Below are 19,865 nucleotides of genomic sequence, written 5' to 3'. Positions count from 1 at the left end.
ATTAGGTTCCTTTACCAGTTTACTCCAATTCCAGCCCCTCTTGTCTAATGTTTGTACTCCTAATTGCAGTCATACCTATGGACATAATTTTTTCTCCATTCCCATGTTGGCTTAGTTCTCAGAATACTTTTTGTTATTTTACGAATATAATATTCTGCATGGTTACTGTTCTTCTCCTTAAGGATCTGCATCCAAAATCAGTCTCTCCTGGTTTCTTGAGTCCCCCCCCCCCCATTTCATCAACATCCCTTTCCACTCTGAATTATAGCTTTCTGCTTGTACTATGTATGGGAGCCTTAACTGTCTAGCTCTGAAATGTACCCTGTTCTATTGGAAGAATCAGCTTATCCCACTTGACTCTTGCGGTTTTCCCCTCTCAGATATAATCCTTCAGTTCTTTATCAATTGTCATCCACAACTTCTCCCTTGGTTGACAAAAATACACATGGACCTGTGTATAAAAAGGACTAAAAACATTTTTAACTGCTTGCATTTGGTTATCTACATCCATAAAATAGAGCAGCCAATTTCTATTTCTCAGTTTTTGTATGACCTTTTGTTTAGTCTCTTCCCACAATTTCTTAGCTGCCACAACAGACTCGTTTTTAATCCATAATCCTAAGTACTTCATTTTACCAGGTCCCCATAAATATGGATATTGCTGAACCAATTTGTGCGTGGGTGCAGTTTACAGCTATTGCCTTTGCTTTATCTTCATTAAAATTTGTATCCTGAAAAGACATGAAACTGTCACAAAATGTTCTACAACACTGAGTTGTCCTTTGCTGGTTTTATAAAGTAAAAAAAAAAAAAAAAACTAAAAGCCAAAAATAACCCCGAATCTAGGAGCCGGCAGGGCAGGGCTGGTCACAGTAATACAGTCAAAGGCACAATCCAAAAACAGTCACTAAGAGTTCCAAAGATGGTTGAACACCAAACACACTTTATTCGGCTGTAATAACAAGAGCTTTCATCTCAGTCAGTTGAGATGAAAGCTCTTGTTATAGCCGAATAAAGTGTGTTTGGTGTTCAACCGTCTTTGGAACTCTTAGTGACTTTTTCGATTGTGCCTTTGACTGTATTACTGTGATCAGCCCTGCCCTGCCGGCTCCTGGATTCAGGGTTATTTTTGGCTTTTAGTTTTGTGTTTTCGGACCTGGTTTGTGCATTTGTCAAAGTATAAAACAATACATTCTGCAAATAAATCCACCTTTTCTTGACTACCATACCAATTATTATTGCTGAAGTTCTCAATGGTTCTAAATACAATGCAAATAACAGAGAGGAAAGAGGACACTCCTGCCTGGTTCCTCTGCTCAAACAGAACTTAGACAGGAGCCCAACTACTTTACATTTCGCCTCTGATCCCTCATACATCCTCCTAAAATCAACCTTATAATTTTATCAGGGAATGCAAATGCTTCCATTGTCCTGCTCATAAAATCTCAGCTTATTCTATAGAATGCTTTCTCTGCATCAAGACCCATCAACACCGGTGGCATTTTCTTACATTCTACTTCCCTCTAGATCAAAATTGTTCTGTTAAAGTTGTCAAATGCTTGCCACCTGTCCACAAAACCACACTGATCTATATCTATCAATTTTAGCATCACCTTTTCCACTCTTTTAGCCATTATAAACAAACACTTTATAATCATATAGTAAAAGTAAGGCAGGCAAACCAAGTACTGACGCTAGGAATGATAAGCAGTCCAACATATAATCAATGTAATATGCACACCAAGCACGAGCTCCAATAATCAAGACGAAAAAACTTTTATTCACAACGATAAATAACTGCAGGTAAGCGCTTTCACCGATATGGCTTCTTCAGACCTATCAGTTAATTATTAAACAGACCATTTATATACATTACTTAGGCGGGAAAAACATTCAATCATTTAAAATTCCTTAAAGGTATACGATACATCTAAATGATTCAATGTGTTCACATTTAAAACTATCCGCATGTACAATATCAAGCTGATTAATAATGATAGAAATGTAAAAAATTTTTAGGATATTTTAAATAAAACAATACAATTATACAAACTGATAGACTATCTTCTGCTATTGCCAAGATTTCAAAAGGTTCACTGGACCTATGGCATTCATAGCAGGTTGTCATTACATGAATAAAAACATCTAAATACTTTTTGTAAACATTAAATAATGACAATGTATGTATTAATAAAATTATCTATGCAATTTCCTAGATTTTAAAAATGGTTTCACTGAAACCATAGCATTCAGACCAGGTGGGGTGTCAGACTTAAATCTAATAATCCAGTTAGCTTCCCTTGTTTCAGTAAATGTCCTAATGTCACCCCCTCTTGGTCCTGGTATAATCTGTTCTACTATTAAAAACTGAAAGGTGTGTTCTTGCCCTCTCTCCATTACATGTCTCGCTAGTGCATTGGTCTTCAAACCAACCCTGATGTTATATACATGTTCCCGTATTCGATCCCTTAACTTCCTGTTAGTTTTACCCACATAGAAAGCATCGCATTCTATGCAGGAAGCTAGGTAAATGACATTTGATGACAAACAAGTACCCCTCACTTTAAAATGATATTCTCTTAGGGTTAAAGGGTGTCTAAACATATTATCTGTATTTACGTAGTTGCAAAAATTACACTCCTTACACTTCATTGTGCCATATCCTGACAAATTTTCACCATGTTTATGTTCTGATGAATAACATAGTAACCTTCTTAGACTTTTCTTATTTCTATAAATAAACCTAGGTGCATCACCAACAATATCTTTAAGTGTGTGATCTATAGTTAAGACATCCCAATATCCTCTAATCACATCTTTAATGTTCCCTACGTCACTAGTGAAACATATGGAGCATGCCACTCCACTATCCATACCATAGCCACTGCTATCCGTAAGTGCCTCTGCAATCTCTTCTCTCTCCGTTACATGAGCATTACCAAAATAAGGTGCAGCTCTATTTTCTCTTAATTTGTTCATATCTAGGAATCCTCTGGATATATCAGATGCAGAGTACCCTCTTGAAAAAAATCTATCTTTTAAATCATTCATCTCTTGTTCATATCCTACCTTAGTTGGATTATATCTAGATATTCGCATTGCTTGCCCTTTCACTATATTTTGGTAGACATAACCTGGGTGCATGCTGGTCCTATGTAAAAGGGAATTCTTGTGGCAACCCTTTCTATATACTCCTGTATTAACCATACCATTAGATAATCTTTCTACATATACATCTAAGAATGGTATCCTGATTCCTGACCATTCATAAGTAAACTTGAGATAATCACTGCTTAGGTTAATGTCATCCATTAATACTTTCAAGTCACTTAAGGTACCGGTCCAGATAAGGAACAAATCATCCACAAAACGTCTAAAGAACGGTACAAATTTCTTGTACCGTTCCAAACTAAATAGATGAGTCTGTTCCCATTCAGCCATAAATAGGTTGGCGTAGCTATTGGCACACGAAGTGCCCATAGCTACGCCATCCTTCTGTAAATAATATTCACCTTCAAAATAGAACACATTGGATTCCAGTATCAATTCCAGGAAAAACATAACTAACTCAATCTTACTGTTAGCCATCTCTGAGTTACGTTTCAAATAATCACTCACCATCACTATACCCTCTGTATTGGGAATAACTGTGAACAGGGATTGCACGTCCATAGTAACAAATATATAATCATTGTCTAATGGCATATTGCTTAAGGACTCATTTAAATCTATAAGAAATTGTTTCGTGTCTCTTAGGATATACGCATTCTTGTCCACTAGGGGTCTAAGTTGACAGACTTTTAGACAGTGTTTCCCAATATGAGAAACGCTTATTGGATCAAAAAAGATCCAAACTTAATAGAGACATACAAGATTTTCATAAAGGGAACATCTTCACTTGGCCGAGATACGAGGGCAGAAGCGCTGCTGCCCCTATGGAACTCTCTAATAGAGACAATTGTGTGATTAATAAACCTGTTATATGTGATGCACCAGCCTTAGTGTGTAGCAATGGAGTTGCTATATTAGATAGGGGTGTAGAGGGAGGTCACACCGTTAGCAGCAACATTGAAGCACACAGCGGAACAATGACTGAGACTAATAGTGTTAGTAGCAATAGAAATGGATGTGTAGCAAATGAAGAGATGACTGATGTCATCTCGATGGCTCAGTCGGTAAATATTGCTGAACCCTGTAAAGATAGCACCACACTAGTAGCTGATAGGGGAAATAATAATGTAGATGAAGTCATTGTGCGTAAGAAAACTTTTGAAGGTAATATGGTGAGAAATAGTAGAGGCAGGAATTATAAGATTGGTGAGGATTGTTCAGTAGAGGTTCATAACTTTGATATAGCGCACCCTTTCCCCATCAGAGTAGACAGATCAGAGGGGAGGATGCGTTCAGCAAGCAGGGGAAGGCAGAAGAGGAAACACTCTGCAGAGAGATATACCAACCACAATATAAAGAAAATGTGGGAAGGGAGGGCGAACAACTAGTTTTTAATATATCTAAACGTACTTTGACAACAGATGAGATGATTGTGTTGAATAAAGGTTTATCCTTTATTCCTACTAGGATTAGTAATTATGAAGAAACTATTAGAGATTTTAAGCTCTTTATTCGCAATTTGTCTTTAAAGATATTTTTTAATGGTCAAAGTTTTCAACCAAGAAAGGCGTTTAAGAAACCTAGTGTTTTTGTACCTCCCTTACATCCTTTATTGGCTGCATATAGCAAGTTGGTAGAGAATGAATTGTTTAAGATGTATGAGAATGAAACCAAGAAGAATACTAGGAATAGACAGAATCTGTCCTATAAGCAGAGGGCCTCGTTGCGAAATCTTATGGATGACCAGTCACTAACTATTAGACCTGCTGATAAGGGGTGAGGGGTAGTGTTGATGGATAGGGAACAATATGTTAATGGAATGAGACTGATGCTGACAGATGATGTACACTATACGCACATAGAGAAGGATATGGTCGATAGTATTGTGCATAGGATTCAGTATAATTTACAAGATCTATATAAAGCCAATATTACTGATTCCCAACTATATGATTATATGTGTATAGAGTATCCGTTAATACCAATCCTTCATGGACTTCCCAAGATCCATAAAAAATTTGGAAAATCCCCCATATAGACCAATAGTGGCTGGTAGAGGGTGGTACACCGAACCACTATCCATTTATGTTGAAAATCAACTTAGACCCCTAGTGGACAAGAATGCGTATATCCTAAGAGACACGAAACAATTTCTTATAGATTTAAATGAGTCCTTAAGCAATATGCCATTAGACAATGATTATATATTTGTTACTATGGACGTGCAATCCCTGTTCACAGTTATTCCCAATACAGAGGGAATAGTGATGGTGAGTGATTATTTGAAACATAACTCAGAGATGACTAACAGTAAGATTGAGTTAGTTATGTTTTTCCTGGAATTGATACTGGAATCCAATGTGTTCTATTTTGAAGGTGAATATTATTTACAGAAGGATGGCGTAGCTATGGGCACTTCGTGTGCCAATAGCTACGCCAACCTATTTATGGCTGAATGGGAACAGACTCATCTATTTAGTTTGGAACGGTACAAGAAATTTGTACCGTTCTTTAGACGTTTTGTGGATGATTTGTTCCTTATCTGGACCGGTACCTTAAGTGACTTGAAAGTATTAATGGATGACATTAACCTAAGCAGTGATTATCTCAAGTTTACTTACGAATGGTCAGGAATCAGGATACCATTCTTAGATGTATATGTAGAAAGATTATCTAATGGTATGGTTAATACAGGAGTATATAGAAAGGGTTGCCACAAGAATTCCCTTTTACATAGGACCAGCATGCGCCCAGGTTATGTCTACCAAAATATAGTGAAAGGGCAAGCAATGCGAATATCTAGATATAATCCAACTAAGGTAGGATATGAACAAGAGATGAATGATTTAAAAGATAGATTTTTTTCAAGAGGGTACTCTGCATCTGATATATCCAGAGGATTCCTAGATATGAACAAATTAAGAGAAAATAGAGCTGCACCTTATTTTGGTAATGCTCATGTAACGGAGAGAGAAGAGATTGCAGAGGCACTTACGGATAGCAGTGGCTATGGTATGGATAGTGGAGTGGCATGCTCCATATATTTCACTAGTGACGTAGGGAACATTACAGATGTGATTAGAGGATATTGGGATGTCTTAAGTATAGATCACACACTTAAAGATATTGTTGGTGATGCACCTAGGTTTATTTATAGAAATAAGAAAAGTCTAAGAAGGTTACTATGTTATTCATCAGAACATAAACATGGTGAAAATTTGTCAGGATATGGCACAATGAAGTGTAAGGAGTGTAATTTTTGCAACTACATAAATACAGATAATATGTTTAGACACCCTTTAACCCTAAGAGAATATCATTTTAAAGTGAGGGGTACTTGTTTGTCATCAAATGTCATTTACCTAGCTTCCTGCATAGAATGCGATGCTTTCTATGTGGGTAAAATTAACAGGAAGTTAAGGGATCGAATACGGGAGCATGTATATAACATCAGGGTTGGTTTGAAGACCAATGCACTAGCGAGACATGTAATGGAGAGAGGGCAAGAACACACCTTTCAGTTTTTAATAGTAGAACAGATTATACCAGGACCAAGAGGGGGTGACATTAGGACATTTACTGAAACAAGGGAAGCTAACTGGATTATTAGATTTAAGTCTGACACCCCACCTGGTCTGAATGCTATGGTTTCAGTGAAACCATTTTTAAAATCTAGGAAATTGCATAGATAATTTTATTAATACATACATTGTCATTATTTAATGTTTACAAAAAGTATTTAGATGTTTTTATTCATGTAATGACAACCTGCTATGAATGCCATAGGTCCAGTGAACCTTTTGAAATCTTGGCAATAGCAGAAGATAGTCTATCAGTTTGTATAATTGTATTGTTTTATTTAAAATATCCTAAAAGTTTTTTACATTTCTATAATTATTAATCAGCTTGATATTGTACAAGCGGATAGTTTTAAATGTGAACACATTGAATCATTTAGATGTATCGTATACCTTTAAGGAATTTTAAATGATTGCCATATCGGTGAAAGCGCTTACCTGCAGTTATTTATCGTTGTGAATAAAAGTTTTTTCGTCTTGATTATTGGAGCTCGTGCTTGGTGTGCATATTACATTGATTATATGTTGGACTGCTTATCATTCCTAGCGTCAGTACTTGGTTTGCCTGCCTTACTTTTACTATTTGCATTAACTTTGTGGTCGTTTATAAGGAAGGCATTTGCCCCGTTGTGGCACTCATTGGATTGTTACTTATTTACTTTATAATCATGGTTTAGACTTGAAACTGGGCTATATGAAGATGGATCTGATGGGTCTTTACCTCTTTAGGTATTAACAGCCACCACCACCTTCTTCCAGGATGTTGGTGCTTCTACTCAAAATACTGTTAAACAAAACCTTGTAGATCTTTATCATTTTCTCCTCCTAGCTTTCAAATTTCCACAGGAATACCATCTATTCCGGAGGACTTTACTGTAGGTTAGTTATACATCAACTTTTTTAACTCATCTCCTACGATCCTAACTGTAAGTAATTGAGCCTTGTCTACCTCTAACACTGGCATATTTAATTCTTCCATAAACATTTCCATTTGAACCTTTTCTTGATTTCCATATTTCTCTGCTTTCTACAGATTTCCATAAAATTTCCCGAAATATTTCTAGCACCACTAGAGTATCTTTTGTTATCTTCCTCATTATAGGCTCCCTAAGCTTGGCGACAACCCTTTCTACTACCCGTTGCCTTAGTTGTTGTAATTTTTTGAGTTACCATCAAAAAACAGTTGCTTAACAGCAGTCTTTCTAAATTTGTGCATACTAATCAGGGTAATCCCTTATTTTTTGTTTAGCATTCTACAACTGCTATCAATAATCTTTCTTGTCAGAAAGAATAGGATTGCCTAAAGCTTCACACACACACACACACACACACACACACACACACACACACACACACCTGATGTAACTGAAGGTTATGGAAATTCCTTTGGTAACAGCTCATGGTATTTTATAAGGGATTGAGACACCTCAGTGTTCTCCCACTGAAATTACTAGAACATTCTGGAAAATATCTTAGAGCAAGAGACCCCCCCCCCAAAAAAAAGGATAATCAGAAACAGAGCCCTCCTCTGGCACTAAATCAGACAATGGAGGAGAAAACCCTGTGCCTGTCCCGTCATCTTCCTGTCCAGATTCAGATTCCTGAATCTCTTCAGGAAAAGAGGTATCCCCCTTTCTTTTATCAGAAGCCACCTTATAAGAAGGCTCAATATCCTGAATTAAACCCTGAGCCAAACCCAGTAAACCACTCCCGTCTTAGGAAACTTGAGGAGTAGTAAACACACATTTAGTTTTCTGTTTCTTTCTGACACGACAAATGGGGCTAATAGTGTTATTAATGTCATCAGCAGCAGCGTCTCCAGGGATGGGCACAACATTCTATCCCAGGATGGACAAGAGTGACTCTCTCTCACCGCAGAGGATGTTGCTTAGCCCTGGTCCATAGTGGCTGAAAGTGCTACAACAGAGGGATCCACGTTAAAACACAAGTAGTGTGAGGAACAAATTAGGATCATAGCACAGTCACCCACCCACCTTCCTGTGAGGCAAATTGCTAGCCTGCTGTGGAGGCAAAAGCAGTTTGCTTAACCTTTTCTTTTTGTGACTGGAAGGACCAATAATGGGAAAGTTTGTTCCATGGTCAAGCCGAAAATGGTGCTTCATTCCCAGGGAACACAAGAAGCAAAAGCTGGTAAACATTAAAAGTCTTAAAAAGTTTTTTTTTTCACCCAAAAAACTTTCCCCAAAATGTAAAATAAACCCAATTTCCCCAAAGGAAAAAATGTTTTCAATTACTTTAAACAACTTTTAAAACTGACAGAAAAAATGTGTGCTCCCATTGAAAAGTACAGTTAAGTCTTATAACAGTCTGTTGAAAAACTCCTACCTGTACCATAAAACATTTTTTTTAATGTGGAGAGTTTTTCCCCAAAGGGAACTTATCTGCCCAGCAAATGAACAGCAGAAGTTGGCCGTCAATCCTTGAAAGCCTGCTGAGAAGCACTTTCTTCAAACAGAAGGAAATTTCTGAAGTGCTTGGCGCCCAAACATGTCTTTTCAGTCAGCTCATCTTAAGGCGACTAATGATTTGGGCATGTGGAAAGTGCATTAAAGCTGTAGAAGCTGGCTGGTTGTTGTATCCTATGCAAGATGTTACCCATATAGTTAAGGCTACTGCAGCAGTGATCAATCAGATGATCATTCTTGTAATGCTTATACACTTAAAAGCACATTTACTACAGATCCATAGTTATAAAAATCCCAAATGCAAAGGTGGGGAAGACGGCTAGTAGAATGGGACCCACAACAGAAGCCATCTTGAAGATGTTTGCATGTGGAAAAGGGTTTAAAAAATGAAACTTTCTTAAACAAAACTTATGAAGAGTTCTAAATAGTAGGAAATATTTCCTAAGGTAGAGGAAGAAAAAAAGCTACTGAAGGAAATGCTCAATGCAGTGTACCATGTGTGCAGTGTACCATGATAAACGATACTTCAGTTTATATTTCTCAACTATTATAGTTACAGTCTCTGTCAACCTTATGCAGCTTTAGATACTAGCTACTGTGTTTATTTTAAATGCATCTTTGGAAGTTGTTACTGCACTAAATGTCCTTACTTGTGTTCACATGACAAATGTGTATTTTATTTGTGTTTTATGCACTGTTGAATAGCCTATATTTTTCTGTTTAAGGCTATCCTTTACAACTACCTCTCTTCTCCATATCTCTCCGGCAATCCATCCTACTCGCCTAAAACAATCGCCTAGCGACTGTTCCCTGCTGAACAGCTAAGAACTGATCACACAGATAGACTTGTATCTATCTGCTTCACCCCCCAACAAGAAAGGTTCCAATCTACTCCCTGAGCAGCACACTTTCAAGGAGCTGAGAAAGTATGTTGATTGATGTTTACCTCACATAATGCATTGCAACTTTGCCTAATGTCTTGCTAGGTGGTTAGAGCACGCTCCCTGCCAAGACTCCCAGCAGCCATTTCCCTTCTTACTTTGCACCCACAATATCCTCCCTTATCTAAACCTTGTAAATGTACAGAATCCTTAGTTTAACCCCCAGAAGCTAGTATCTGAACCATATAACCTACGTACTTACTGCATTAAGTAAAGTATTACATTTCAACCCAAACAGGCTGTTAGTAAGGTGTTAGCCCCTTAGATACTTTGTTGACCCAGTGCCCATCCCCTGTGCCCCCTCACCTTGAGCTCTGCTCTCTACTTCACCGATTGTTTTCTGCTCTGCTGGCCAAGTCTTCTTTGCTTCAACCAGCTCCGTTCGCCCTGCGGGCTCACTCCGCTCCCCTACCCTGCTTCCAATTCCCACCCAGCCCCCACTATTCCTACCTTTATTCCCACCTCTATTCTCCACCCCATTATCTCCTACCCAATCCCACACTCTTCTCATCAACCACTTCCACTCCCATCCTCCAATTAACCAACCACACCCCATCCTGATCCATTTTACCCCCTGCACTTCACACCCCTCCCCCTCCTTCTCTCTCACTTATCCACTGTCACCAAACTACCTATTCCTACCTCCCCAATTTACCATGCTCTCTCCACTTTCTGTAACCCTTTCCTGCCGCTCTCCTCTTCTTACTTCTTCTAATCACGCTAATCCATGCTACCTCTTATTCCAACTCCAAACTCCCCCTTCTCCCCCCCCACCTCCTCAACCAACTCCCTTCCTATCCCTACAACCTCCCACTTTCACACCATATCCTCCTCTCTTGTTCAACCAAATCCACTCCCCTACTACAAACCTAAGATCACATCCTCCTCTTTGAAGCGCAACACACCCAAAGCAATGCTGCTTTCCTCCAAATAACTCAAGTAGCACACCCAAGCTCCTGCTCACATTTTCCTTTGCCAACCTCTTCTTATCAGAGACATACACCACAACCCCATACCAAAGACTAGGCCAACCACACTCCTCCAATCACAACCCTTACCACCAAGCCTAAAGAGTTTGAGAAATAAAATATCCCACTTCCAGGGTGGGCTAAACCATACTTTACCAGATATAGTTGCAGTCTTGGAGACCTGGCTAAAACCCCACATTCCTGACTCTGAAATCCTACCCCCTGGGTTCCAAGCAATCAGACAAGACCGCCAAAATAGGAAAGGAGGAGGAGTAGCCTTAATTTACTCCAGTCTACTCTCCATCACTCTCTACCCAAACCCTATTCCTCAGTTCAATAATGCTGAACTAGTCATAGGAATACTCAAAAATGAAGGACCATAAAAACATTTGTGTTATGGCACTCTACATTCCCCCTGGAAACAACAGCAATACACTTGGAAGAAATAGCCACAACCAATATTGCACTTGAGACATACATTTTAGGGGATGTGAACATTGACTAGAACAAAATCAATTCCAAAACTCCCTCCATTTCTATCAATTTAACTTCACACAACATATATGTGATATCACCACACCCAACAAAAAGACTCCCCCAGGGACCACTCTTGACTGGATGCTTGCCTCCCACCCAAATAAAATCTCACACTCAGGCACCTTACTAAACTCCATGAGTGACCACTTGCCAGCCTTCATCCATAAAGAAACCCCCTCCACTCCTCACCTTCACCGATACGTCCATACTCGAACCCTCACCAAATTTAACCCTGCAACTGTTTCCAACTCCCTCAAACTCACAAACTGGGACACCCTAAAAACTCTTCCTCTAGATAATGCTGTAGACTTCTTTAACTCTACCTTCTTAAATACCCTGTACTCCCAAGCCCCACCTAGAACAAAACGTATAAAACCCAACTCTGCCCCATGGCTAATTAAAGAAACTAAAACTCTTATGCAACAAAGAGAAGGCCTGGAAACGTTATCACCACAACAAAGACCCTGACTCCCTTCTGAAATATAAGCAACTCCGCAACCTAGCCAAAAAACAGATTATAAAAGACAAAAAATCCTACTATACCAAACTCCAGGCTAACCATTCCAAAAACTCCAAACAATTTTGGAACTCCATCAACTCTCTTCTAAACGCAGGTACCAAACAAAACCCTTGCCCAGACACCAGCAAAACAGATCCAGAAATAGCCACTCTAAACAACTCCTTTACGAACTCTATTGCAGAACTCACAAAGACCTTCCCAAACAAAGACCCCTCCACCACCCTCAAAGCCTCCTCCCTAACATCTACCAAACCTGCCATCCCCAGCAAACCTCCTTCATTTCAACTCAAATCCATACTGACTACTTACATAAAAAAAAACTTCTCTTCAAACTCAAGCCATGTTCCAACACCCCAGACTATACCCCCCCACCACTATTCCTAAAATTTGCAGCTGATGGTATCACAGTCCCTATCAGCATTCTCATTAACAGATCCATTCAGGAATCCTATGTACCCAAACTATGGCGCTCTGCTTTTATCCTACCCCTCCACAAAGGAGGCAAAAATAACTTTTCAAACTTCCGACTTAAAGCCATTCCCTCTCCCCCATCTCAAAAATTCTTGAAAAAGGTATCAACCTCCAGCTCATGCCTTTCCTTACCAATAATCAACTGTTCACCCCTACTCAGCATGGTTTCCGCCCTGGCCACAGTACTATAACTGCTCTTCTCTCTTACCTAGACATAGTAAACCACGCCCGTGACTCTGGAGAAAATTGTATCTGCAGTCCTCCTTGATCTCTCCAAAGCATTTGACACAGTCTCCCACTCCCACCTCCTTAAACACCTATCTAACCTTAATCTTTCTCAAAACAGCCTAACCTGGTTCAGTAGCTATCTCACTGACAGATCTCAGGCTGTCAAGTGGCAAACTGGCACCTCAACTTTCCTTCCCACCCCAACTGGGGTTCTCCAAAGATCCATTCTTGGTCCAATGCTCTTTAACATATTCATTAATGATTTCCATGCTGCCATCCCAAACACTAAGATAGTACAATACGCAGATGGCTCAACCCTAGTCTGCTCCGCTTCTAATCTACCAGAGCTCTAACCTACCAGAGCACCAAACACAAACTTAAATCACCTTCTCAACTACAGAGAACTGGATGCTTCAAAATCACCTCTCCCTAAATGCCAACAAATCTAAGATATTACTTTTCACTCCCTCTAAATCCCTTACCATCAACAAAAACTCTTTCAAAATAATTAGCCATGCCAACTCTTCCATAGAAGTTGTTTTATCTGCTAAACTTCTTGGGGTTACTATTGATGAACACCTAAGATTCAATACTCGTATTCAGCTAAATATTAAGAAAGCACATCAAAAACTTGGTATGTTGTACAGAAACTCCCACTTTTTCTCACCATCTACAAGACAAACACTTGCCACTACCTACTTACTACCATCACTCTTGTATGGTGCTCCTCCTCTAACTAACCTATCCTTCTCTATCACTTCTAGACTAGAAATGTTACAACAAAATCTCAAAATTCGCCACTAAATCCAAATACACCTCCCACCACTGTTCATCTCTCCACCAGCTTCAGTAGCTAGAACTTCCCAACTTCCTTAACTACCTCCAACTCACTTCAACCCACAAACTAATTTTTAAACCCACCAGTTGCCCAGCTCTAACATCTTACCAACATACACCCCTAACCGAACTCTAAGATCTGCCCACCAAAATCTACTTTCTCTATACAAACCAAACCGTCCCGCCGGCCAACTTCTCCTATCATTTTCCCTAGCAAAAAAATGGAATTCTGTCCCTCCCACTCTAAGAAAACCTTGAACACTTCAAAACTCAGCTCCATTCCCACTTCACTCAAAACTGGAATTGCAGTTGCACTCAACCCACCTAGCCCACTAAGCCCCTACTACAAGTTAATCTACCCCATACTGACTACCTAAAACAGTAGCCTCACTTTGAATATAACATTACTTAGCATTCTTTATCTTAAATGTATATATTGTAAATAGCTTTCCAACTATCCTCCTTCACCTTTCTGGGGAAGATTCTCTCTACTGGCAATTCTTAAACTTTGATGCTATTAACTAAATCATCCTCACTTCTTATCCTGAATGAGGAGGATGTATACACTTCTTATCCTGAATGGTGATGGATACACCCCACCTTCTCTAGTCCTGAATGGTGATGGATACACCCCACCTTCTCTAGTTCTTTTCTGTCTCAACTCGATACTTTTTAAATAATGTACTTTCCACCTACATTCACCCCTCTATGCAAACGTGTTTTTACAAAAGTCATTCTATAACTACATTCAAATGAATAACAACTTATTTTACAACCTTACTCTCATCATCTTCCTCAGTGCAACTAATCATCTGCCTCAACTTGTCCCAATCCTAATACAATTGTATGTATGAATATAAACGTACAAATGTATGTATGCAATACATGTTGCTATTTTCTGACTATACCCGAATATGTTTTACTACATAATATAACTTTTTGCTTATTGTCACTGTGTATTATAGATATGTAATAATACTTTATTCCTTATTGTTACTGTGTTTTTGGAGCTTTTCTCCATGGGCCTCCACTGAAAATGGGCTCCCTGAGCCCAGTGAACCTCCCTGGTCATCAAACTGGAAATAAATAAATAAATAAAGCTCCAATTTTGCAGAATGTCTCCAATTGCTTACAGTTTCGCCATGCACCTCAAACATTTCAATTTTCTGGTAAATCACTAAAGAGTACATAGTCAGTCAATAATGTCACACATTGGCATTTCATACTTTTTGTTTGGAAAATACATGTTGATGAAAAACTTGTTCTTTAAAGTGAATTAGAGTTACATTCAAAAATTAATTGTGGGGCTTTGCACCCCCCCCCCCAAACACAATTATATTTTTGCTTTGTATGCTCCAGTCCAACATTGTTGATCTAAAACATACTGCTCTGCAAAGGTATGCACTAACACCCAGGCAGCAGATACACAAAACAATTTTGCAACTTGTACTACTAGCATACTGCCTATATGCTACTAAATATCTTTTTACTACACTAAGAAAAGTCAGATGCAAACACACATCTCGGTGGCAGAAATCAGACAGACAACCAACCATTTACAAAGTGTCCGTCTTCTTGCTTCCTCTTCCTGCAGTTGGGAAAACTAAATTACCTGCGTACTTTTGTGGTAATCATTCACTCGTGACGGATAAACAAATGTCACAAGTGGCTGTTAAAAGCCCTGGCCAATAAGAAATGCCTTGCATTTTCTCAACAGTAAAAGGTTCAAGAACTTACTCACTTGGGACATACTAGAGTAAATCAGAATAGTTAAAAAAATTCAGCTGAAACAAACGTATAAAATACTCTATTGCTTCTGGGAAATTGCTGCTTGTAGTTTCTCATGCTGTGGCTGCAGTGGTTATGGCCTGCACATAATCAGCATCCATCTGTGCATACTTAAGCGCTATACGATGCTCTTTAGAGGAAAACGTAAATGATAAAAATTATTTAACAAGAGTTTTACTATGCAAAGTGATGCTTCAGAATGTGCAAATCACTGTTACAAAAGACTCAAGAGTACAGCAATGATGCTGGTTACTTTAACAAGTATCCAAGTACTGCAGCAAGATGAAAGCTGTAGAAAATCGCAGGAACATGTAACCAAGGCAGCAAACCTGAGGTTGACTTGTACAGGCAGAAGGAGATTCTCAAGTTATGCTTAACAGAATGAATGGGCAGACTGAGGATCTGTGTGTCTTACAGCAAGTCAAGAAGTTATAACGGATATCAATAAAATGAAAGAAGGATGGTAAGTAACTACAGATTTTTCATCTCTCCTTTACTGCTGTCTGACTGGGCAGGGTCATGGTCTTTGGTGACTGGAATAAACAGATTCTTTATCCTTCGTCTAGGAATTATCACTAGGACAAAAAAAAAAAACCTCCAGCTGTCTCGCAACTGTAATTCAAAAGATGTGTCAGTCCGAGTCCCAGAATAATGAGAAAAAATAACTATGACAATGTAGGAATGCAAGAGAAAAAAAGAATGCCAAACACTGTTGCTCTTCTAAGGTTGTTTTTTTGCAGAAAGCAAGAGGCAATAAGGCCCCCTACAACCCTCATGTGGAGTTTTGAACATTTTGTTTAAATTACAGGCAGTTGATTATAACAAATGTAGTAAATTTAAATTATCTAGCTTCAAAATATCATTTTTATCCACCTCAACACCCCAAACACACACAAGCGAAGCCCATGTCTTCATACACAGTCACAGTCTCTAATTTCAAGCAGTTTACTACTAAACTTTCAGAATATCTGTAATTTACATCTCAAAGCATTCAGCCTTACATGTTGACTATAAGCAATGAAATAAAATGGACTGACATTAGCAGTTAAACAGTCTCTGAAGCCAATTTTTACAGTTAGATCAGGAACACACGTGTCCGGCAATCTTTCAGGCTTAAAGACAGTAGCCTAAAAGCACACTGCAGAAGTGCTTATTTCCAGTCTCCCTAGGTAAATGGTAATAAGAGGTTTCTTTCCTAAAGCCAGAATACTCCTTCAGGCTCTTCAGGATTAAGCAACCACCAGGTTTACTTCTGGATACCAGAATGCTTATTTTTATTTCTGCAGTTAAAGAGAAATACAGAATCAAATTTGCTGCACATACTACTAATAGTTTACTCACAGCAGACTGCTCCCTGTTAGTTTCTTTAGAGACTTTACTCCTTTTGGGACAGGAAATGCTCAAGATTTCCCTTCAGTAAACTGCCCATTGGAAATCCCTACCCCAGTTGTCAAGCAGCAGAAAATAACTCTGGGTGCTATGCAAGAGTGGCTGACCCATGTCACAACAACGGCAAAAATCTAAAAACAGAAGTTATTCACTGCTATTCAAAGCTTCCACACAAATACCAAAAAAGGCAACTGGAATTTGAATTAACTAGTTTAGTAACAGTTCAGACAAGTTTGGGAGGGAATGGGAATGAATCCTGGTGGACTCTTAATCTCTAGGATAGGAAAATGATGCCTGTATACTAGAGCACAGAGCTAAACATTTCTTATGGTAGAAACAGTAACCACCAAAAGGGGCCTTCCCAGAAATGCAAGAGGTGCAAAGTAAACAGGCTCAAAAAATTCAGAAATAGTCTTCCAAATTAAATTAAAATCTAATACAAGGAATGAATTTTTGATCACTCATCTTAGAATGAGGGGAGCCAACAGGAGCCAATTCCAATAAATCACACAAGACCAACAAAAACAATGCATGAACAGTAGCATAATTTAAAACCAGATCAGAAATATTACTGAAATACACCTAACAGCCCTGGTCTGATGCAGAGAAATGAATGCACAATATTCACAACATTAATCTGTAGAAAAACATGCTTAACACGCTACAACAGTTACTGAACACTCATATATATATATAAATAAAGGAAGAAATATATCCTTCCAATGTACACTGCTGACCTACTACCACTATTTTTTCAGTTAAGAGTTTTCAGTCTTACCAGCTTTTTCAGAGCAGCCAATTCTTCTGGCAGGTAGCATAGTCCTGTTCTGTTCAATTTCAGCCATCGCAGGCTGGTCATGGACTTCACATGTTCAGGAAAGTAACCACCCTACAACAACATAAAATTGCATTATTTACTTGTTATCTTCTTAATGTATTAGAATCTAAACTCTTCTGGTAAAGGAGTTCTTAAATGGATTTAATGAATGCACACACACACACACACACACACACACACACACACACACACACACACACACACACACACACACACACACACACACACAAACACACTTTCATAAGATTCTCCCATGACATTACTTCCTAGGTATTTGTTACTGACAAACATGCTATTGTCACAAAAAACATAAAAATGGTTCTTCTTACAGAGTTGAAAAAAATTATTTTAAATCAGTCCCCATTCCTGAGGGAAAGAAACTTGTTCCCAACAACTAGCCAGCTCAATACCATTTCAAAAGAATGTAGCTCCTTCACATCCAATGACGGCATTACGAAAGTACAATACAGTATAGCATAGTCTGTGAAGATGTGGGTCTACAAAACTTGGAAGTAAGTTTTAAATCCCAGTTCTCACCCATTTAATGTGTCGGTCTCTGGGCAGGTTACTTGACTTGTGAAATGTGCCTCTTTTTCAAGGAAGACATGGGAGTGGAAGATGTTAAGTGGTTAAAATAGGTACTGTAGCAAAGCAGAATGGTAACCCCTTTAAGAGCAGTCAAAGTAACAAAACAAGGTATGTGCTAAGTGAGCGAAAACAGCTGCAGCAAGTGTGGACCTGGAGTAAAGTAAAATAACTGCAGTTCACTTATTCAAAAGGTCAAAGAAAATTCCAGATCCTGACTACATACTGCACTGAAGTGAATGCATGCAGGCACTGGGGAATCATATCTTTACTTGTGAATACCTTTTGTACTTATGCCAGATGATGACTGAACACTTTCCTTCTGTCAATGCATGCAACTAGCCAGCCTTAATATTCTATGTATGTGCATCCTGAGCATGAGCTTCTATATCCAACTTCAACCCTCACATTGTATTCCTTGCTTTTTTTAATGATTTTCCCAGGCTGAACTTGAAAATGGTTCCTTGCAATCGGTTCTCTATCCCAGTCAAACAAATGGAAACAAATAATTACACAAACAAATAACTTAAATAGACAAGGCTTTTGGTCGGTAAAATGCATACACAAATACTAGGAGAAGTTCGCAACAGAGTATACTTGAATGACTGAGAAACATGAATTCAAATGATCAAAGCACCAATACAGAAAAATTGGACTATACCTACTATCTCTCTCATTCCATAATACAAAACATCAATTGTTCTGGGTAACCCCTTTCTACAAACATTTTACATTGATTTGTCAGAAATTAATCTCGGCAGCCTTACAAACTGACCTTTGACCAAATTCTTCTTCTGCCAGTAGGGATTTTGACTACTGAAATTCAAGAACTGGAGAAAGTAGGTTTATAACAAATAGTGGATTCATGGGTACAATTCACTGGATTCTTGTAAAGCCTAATATCTCAATATTCAATACTACTACTACTTCCACTCACACTGTTAGCAAATTTCAGAAAGGAAGTGGTGTAACCGATATATTCAAAAGACTTAAGGAATTCAATCCTTCCTGTCAAAAAATCAAAATGTCATCCAAAAAACCTATGAATAACAGCATGAGTCCAAAATCTTGATGACACAACAAAACGTTGTTCCCAATACCATGGAATAACATTGGCAAATAGTGGTGGTGATGCAGTCCCCATTGCAATGCCACTAACCTGCTTGAAATACTTATAGCCAAAAAGCACAAAATCACCAACTATAAAATCTAAAATGATACTGATGTCAAAGTTAGTAAAATCAGATCCAAGAACCAGAGCTTCAAACCACTCAAGACCCAATTCATGGGGTATAACTAAAAAAAAAAGGTCTTTCATTATCATTTGTTACAAGTAAAAATTCCTCCCTGTATAAGGTAGTAATTATTTTTCTCAAACAATCCTAGGAATCTTTAACCCTTAACGTTAAAAAATGTTTTAACTTGTGATCTACCCATTTAGCATGAGATTCAGTTTTGGATCTGCCAGTGGAAATTATTGGTCTAAGAGGGGGGTCCAGTTCATTCTTGAGGGTCTTAGAAATGCCAAAAATTACCGGCATCACAGGATACTCTACTTTTAAATACCTAATCTCTACTGCCTTAAAACTAGACTCTAAAGACTCTTCTTCCAACCATAAATCAATTTTATGGTATGCTGTATTCATTT

General features: G+C 38.5%; 1 protein-coding gene across 1 annotated transcript in view; it reads right to left on the bottom strand.

Annotated features, from left to right (window-relative positions):
* FLII (FLII actin remodeling protein) overlaps positions 1-19,865 on the bottom strand; it is a 945,835-nt gene that overhangs the window by 906,389 nt on the left and 19,581 nt on the right. The window contains exon 2 of the mRNA XM_044089594.1: positions 17,573-17,683. Coding sequence (XP_043945529.1) covers positions 17,573-17,683 — 111 coding nt within the window. The remainder of the gene's footprint in view (positions 1-17,572; positions 17,684-19,865) is intronic.

Source organism: Protopterus annectens, chromosome 12.part0 (assembly GCF_019279795.1).
Source record: "Protopterus annectens isolate FY-2018-M chromosome 12.part0, PAN1.0, whole genome shotgun sequence".
Taxonomy (NCBI): Eukaryota; Metazoa; Chordata; order Ceratodontiformes; family Protopteridae; genus Protopterus; species Protopterus annectens.
This window is presented reverse-complemented; position numbering and strand designations above follow the sequence as displayed.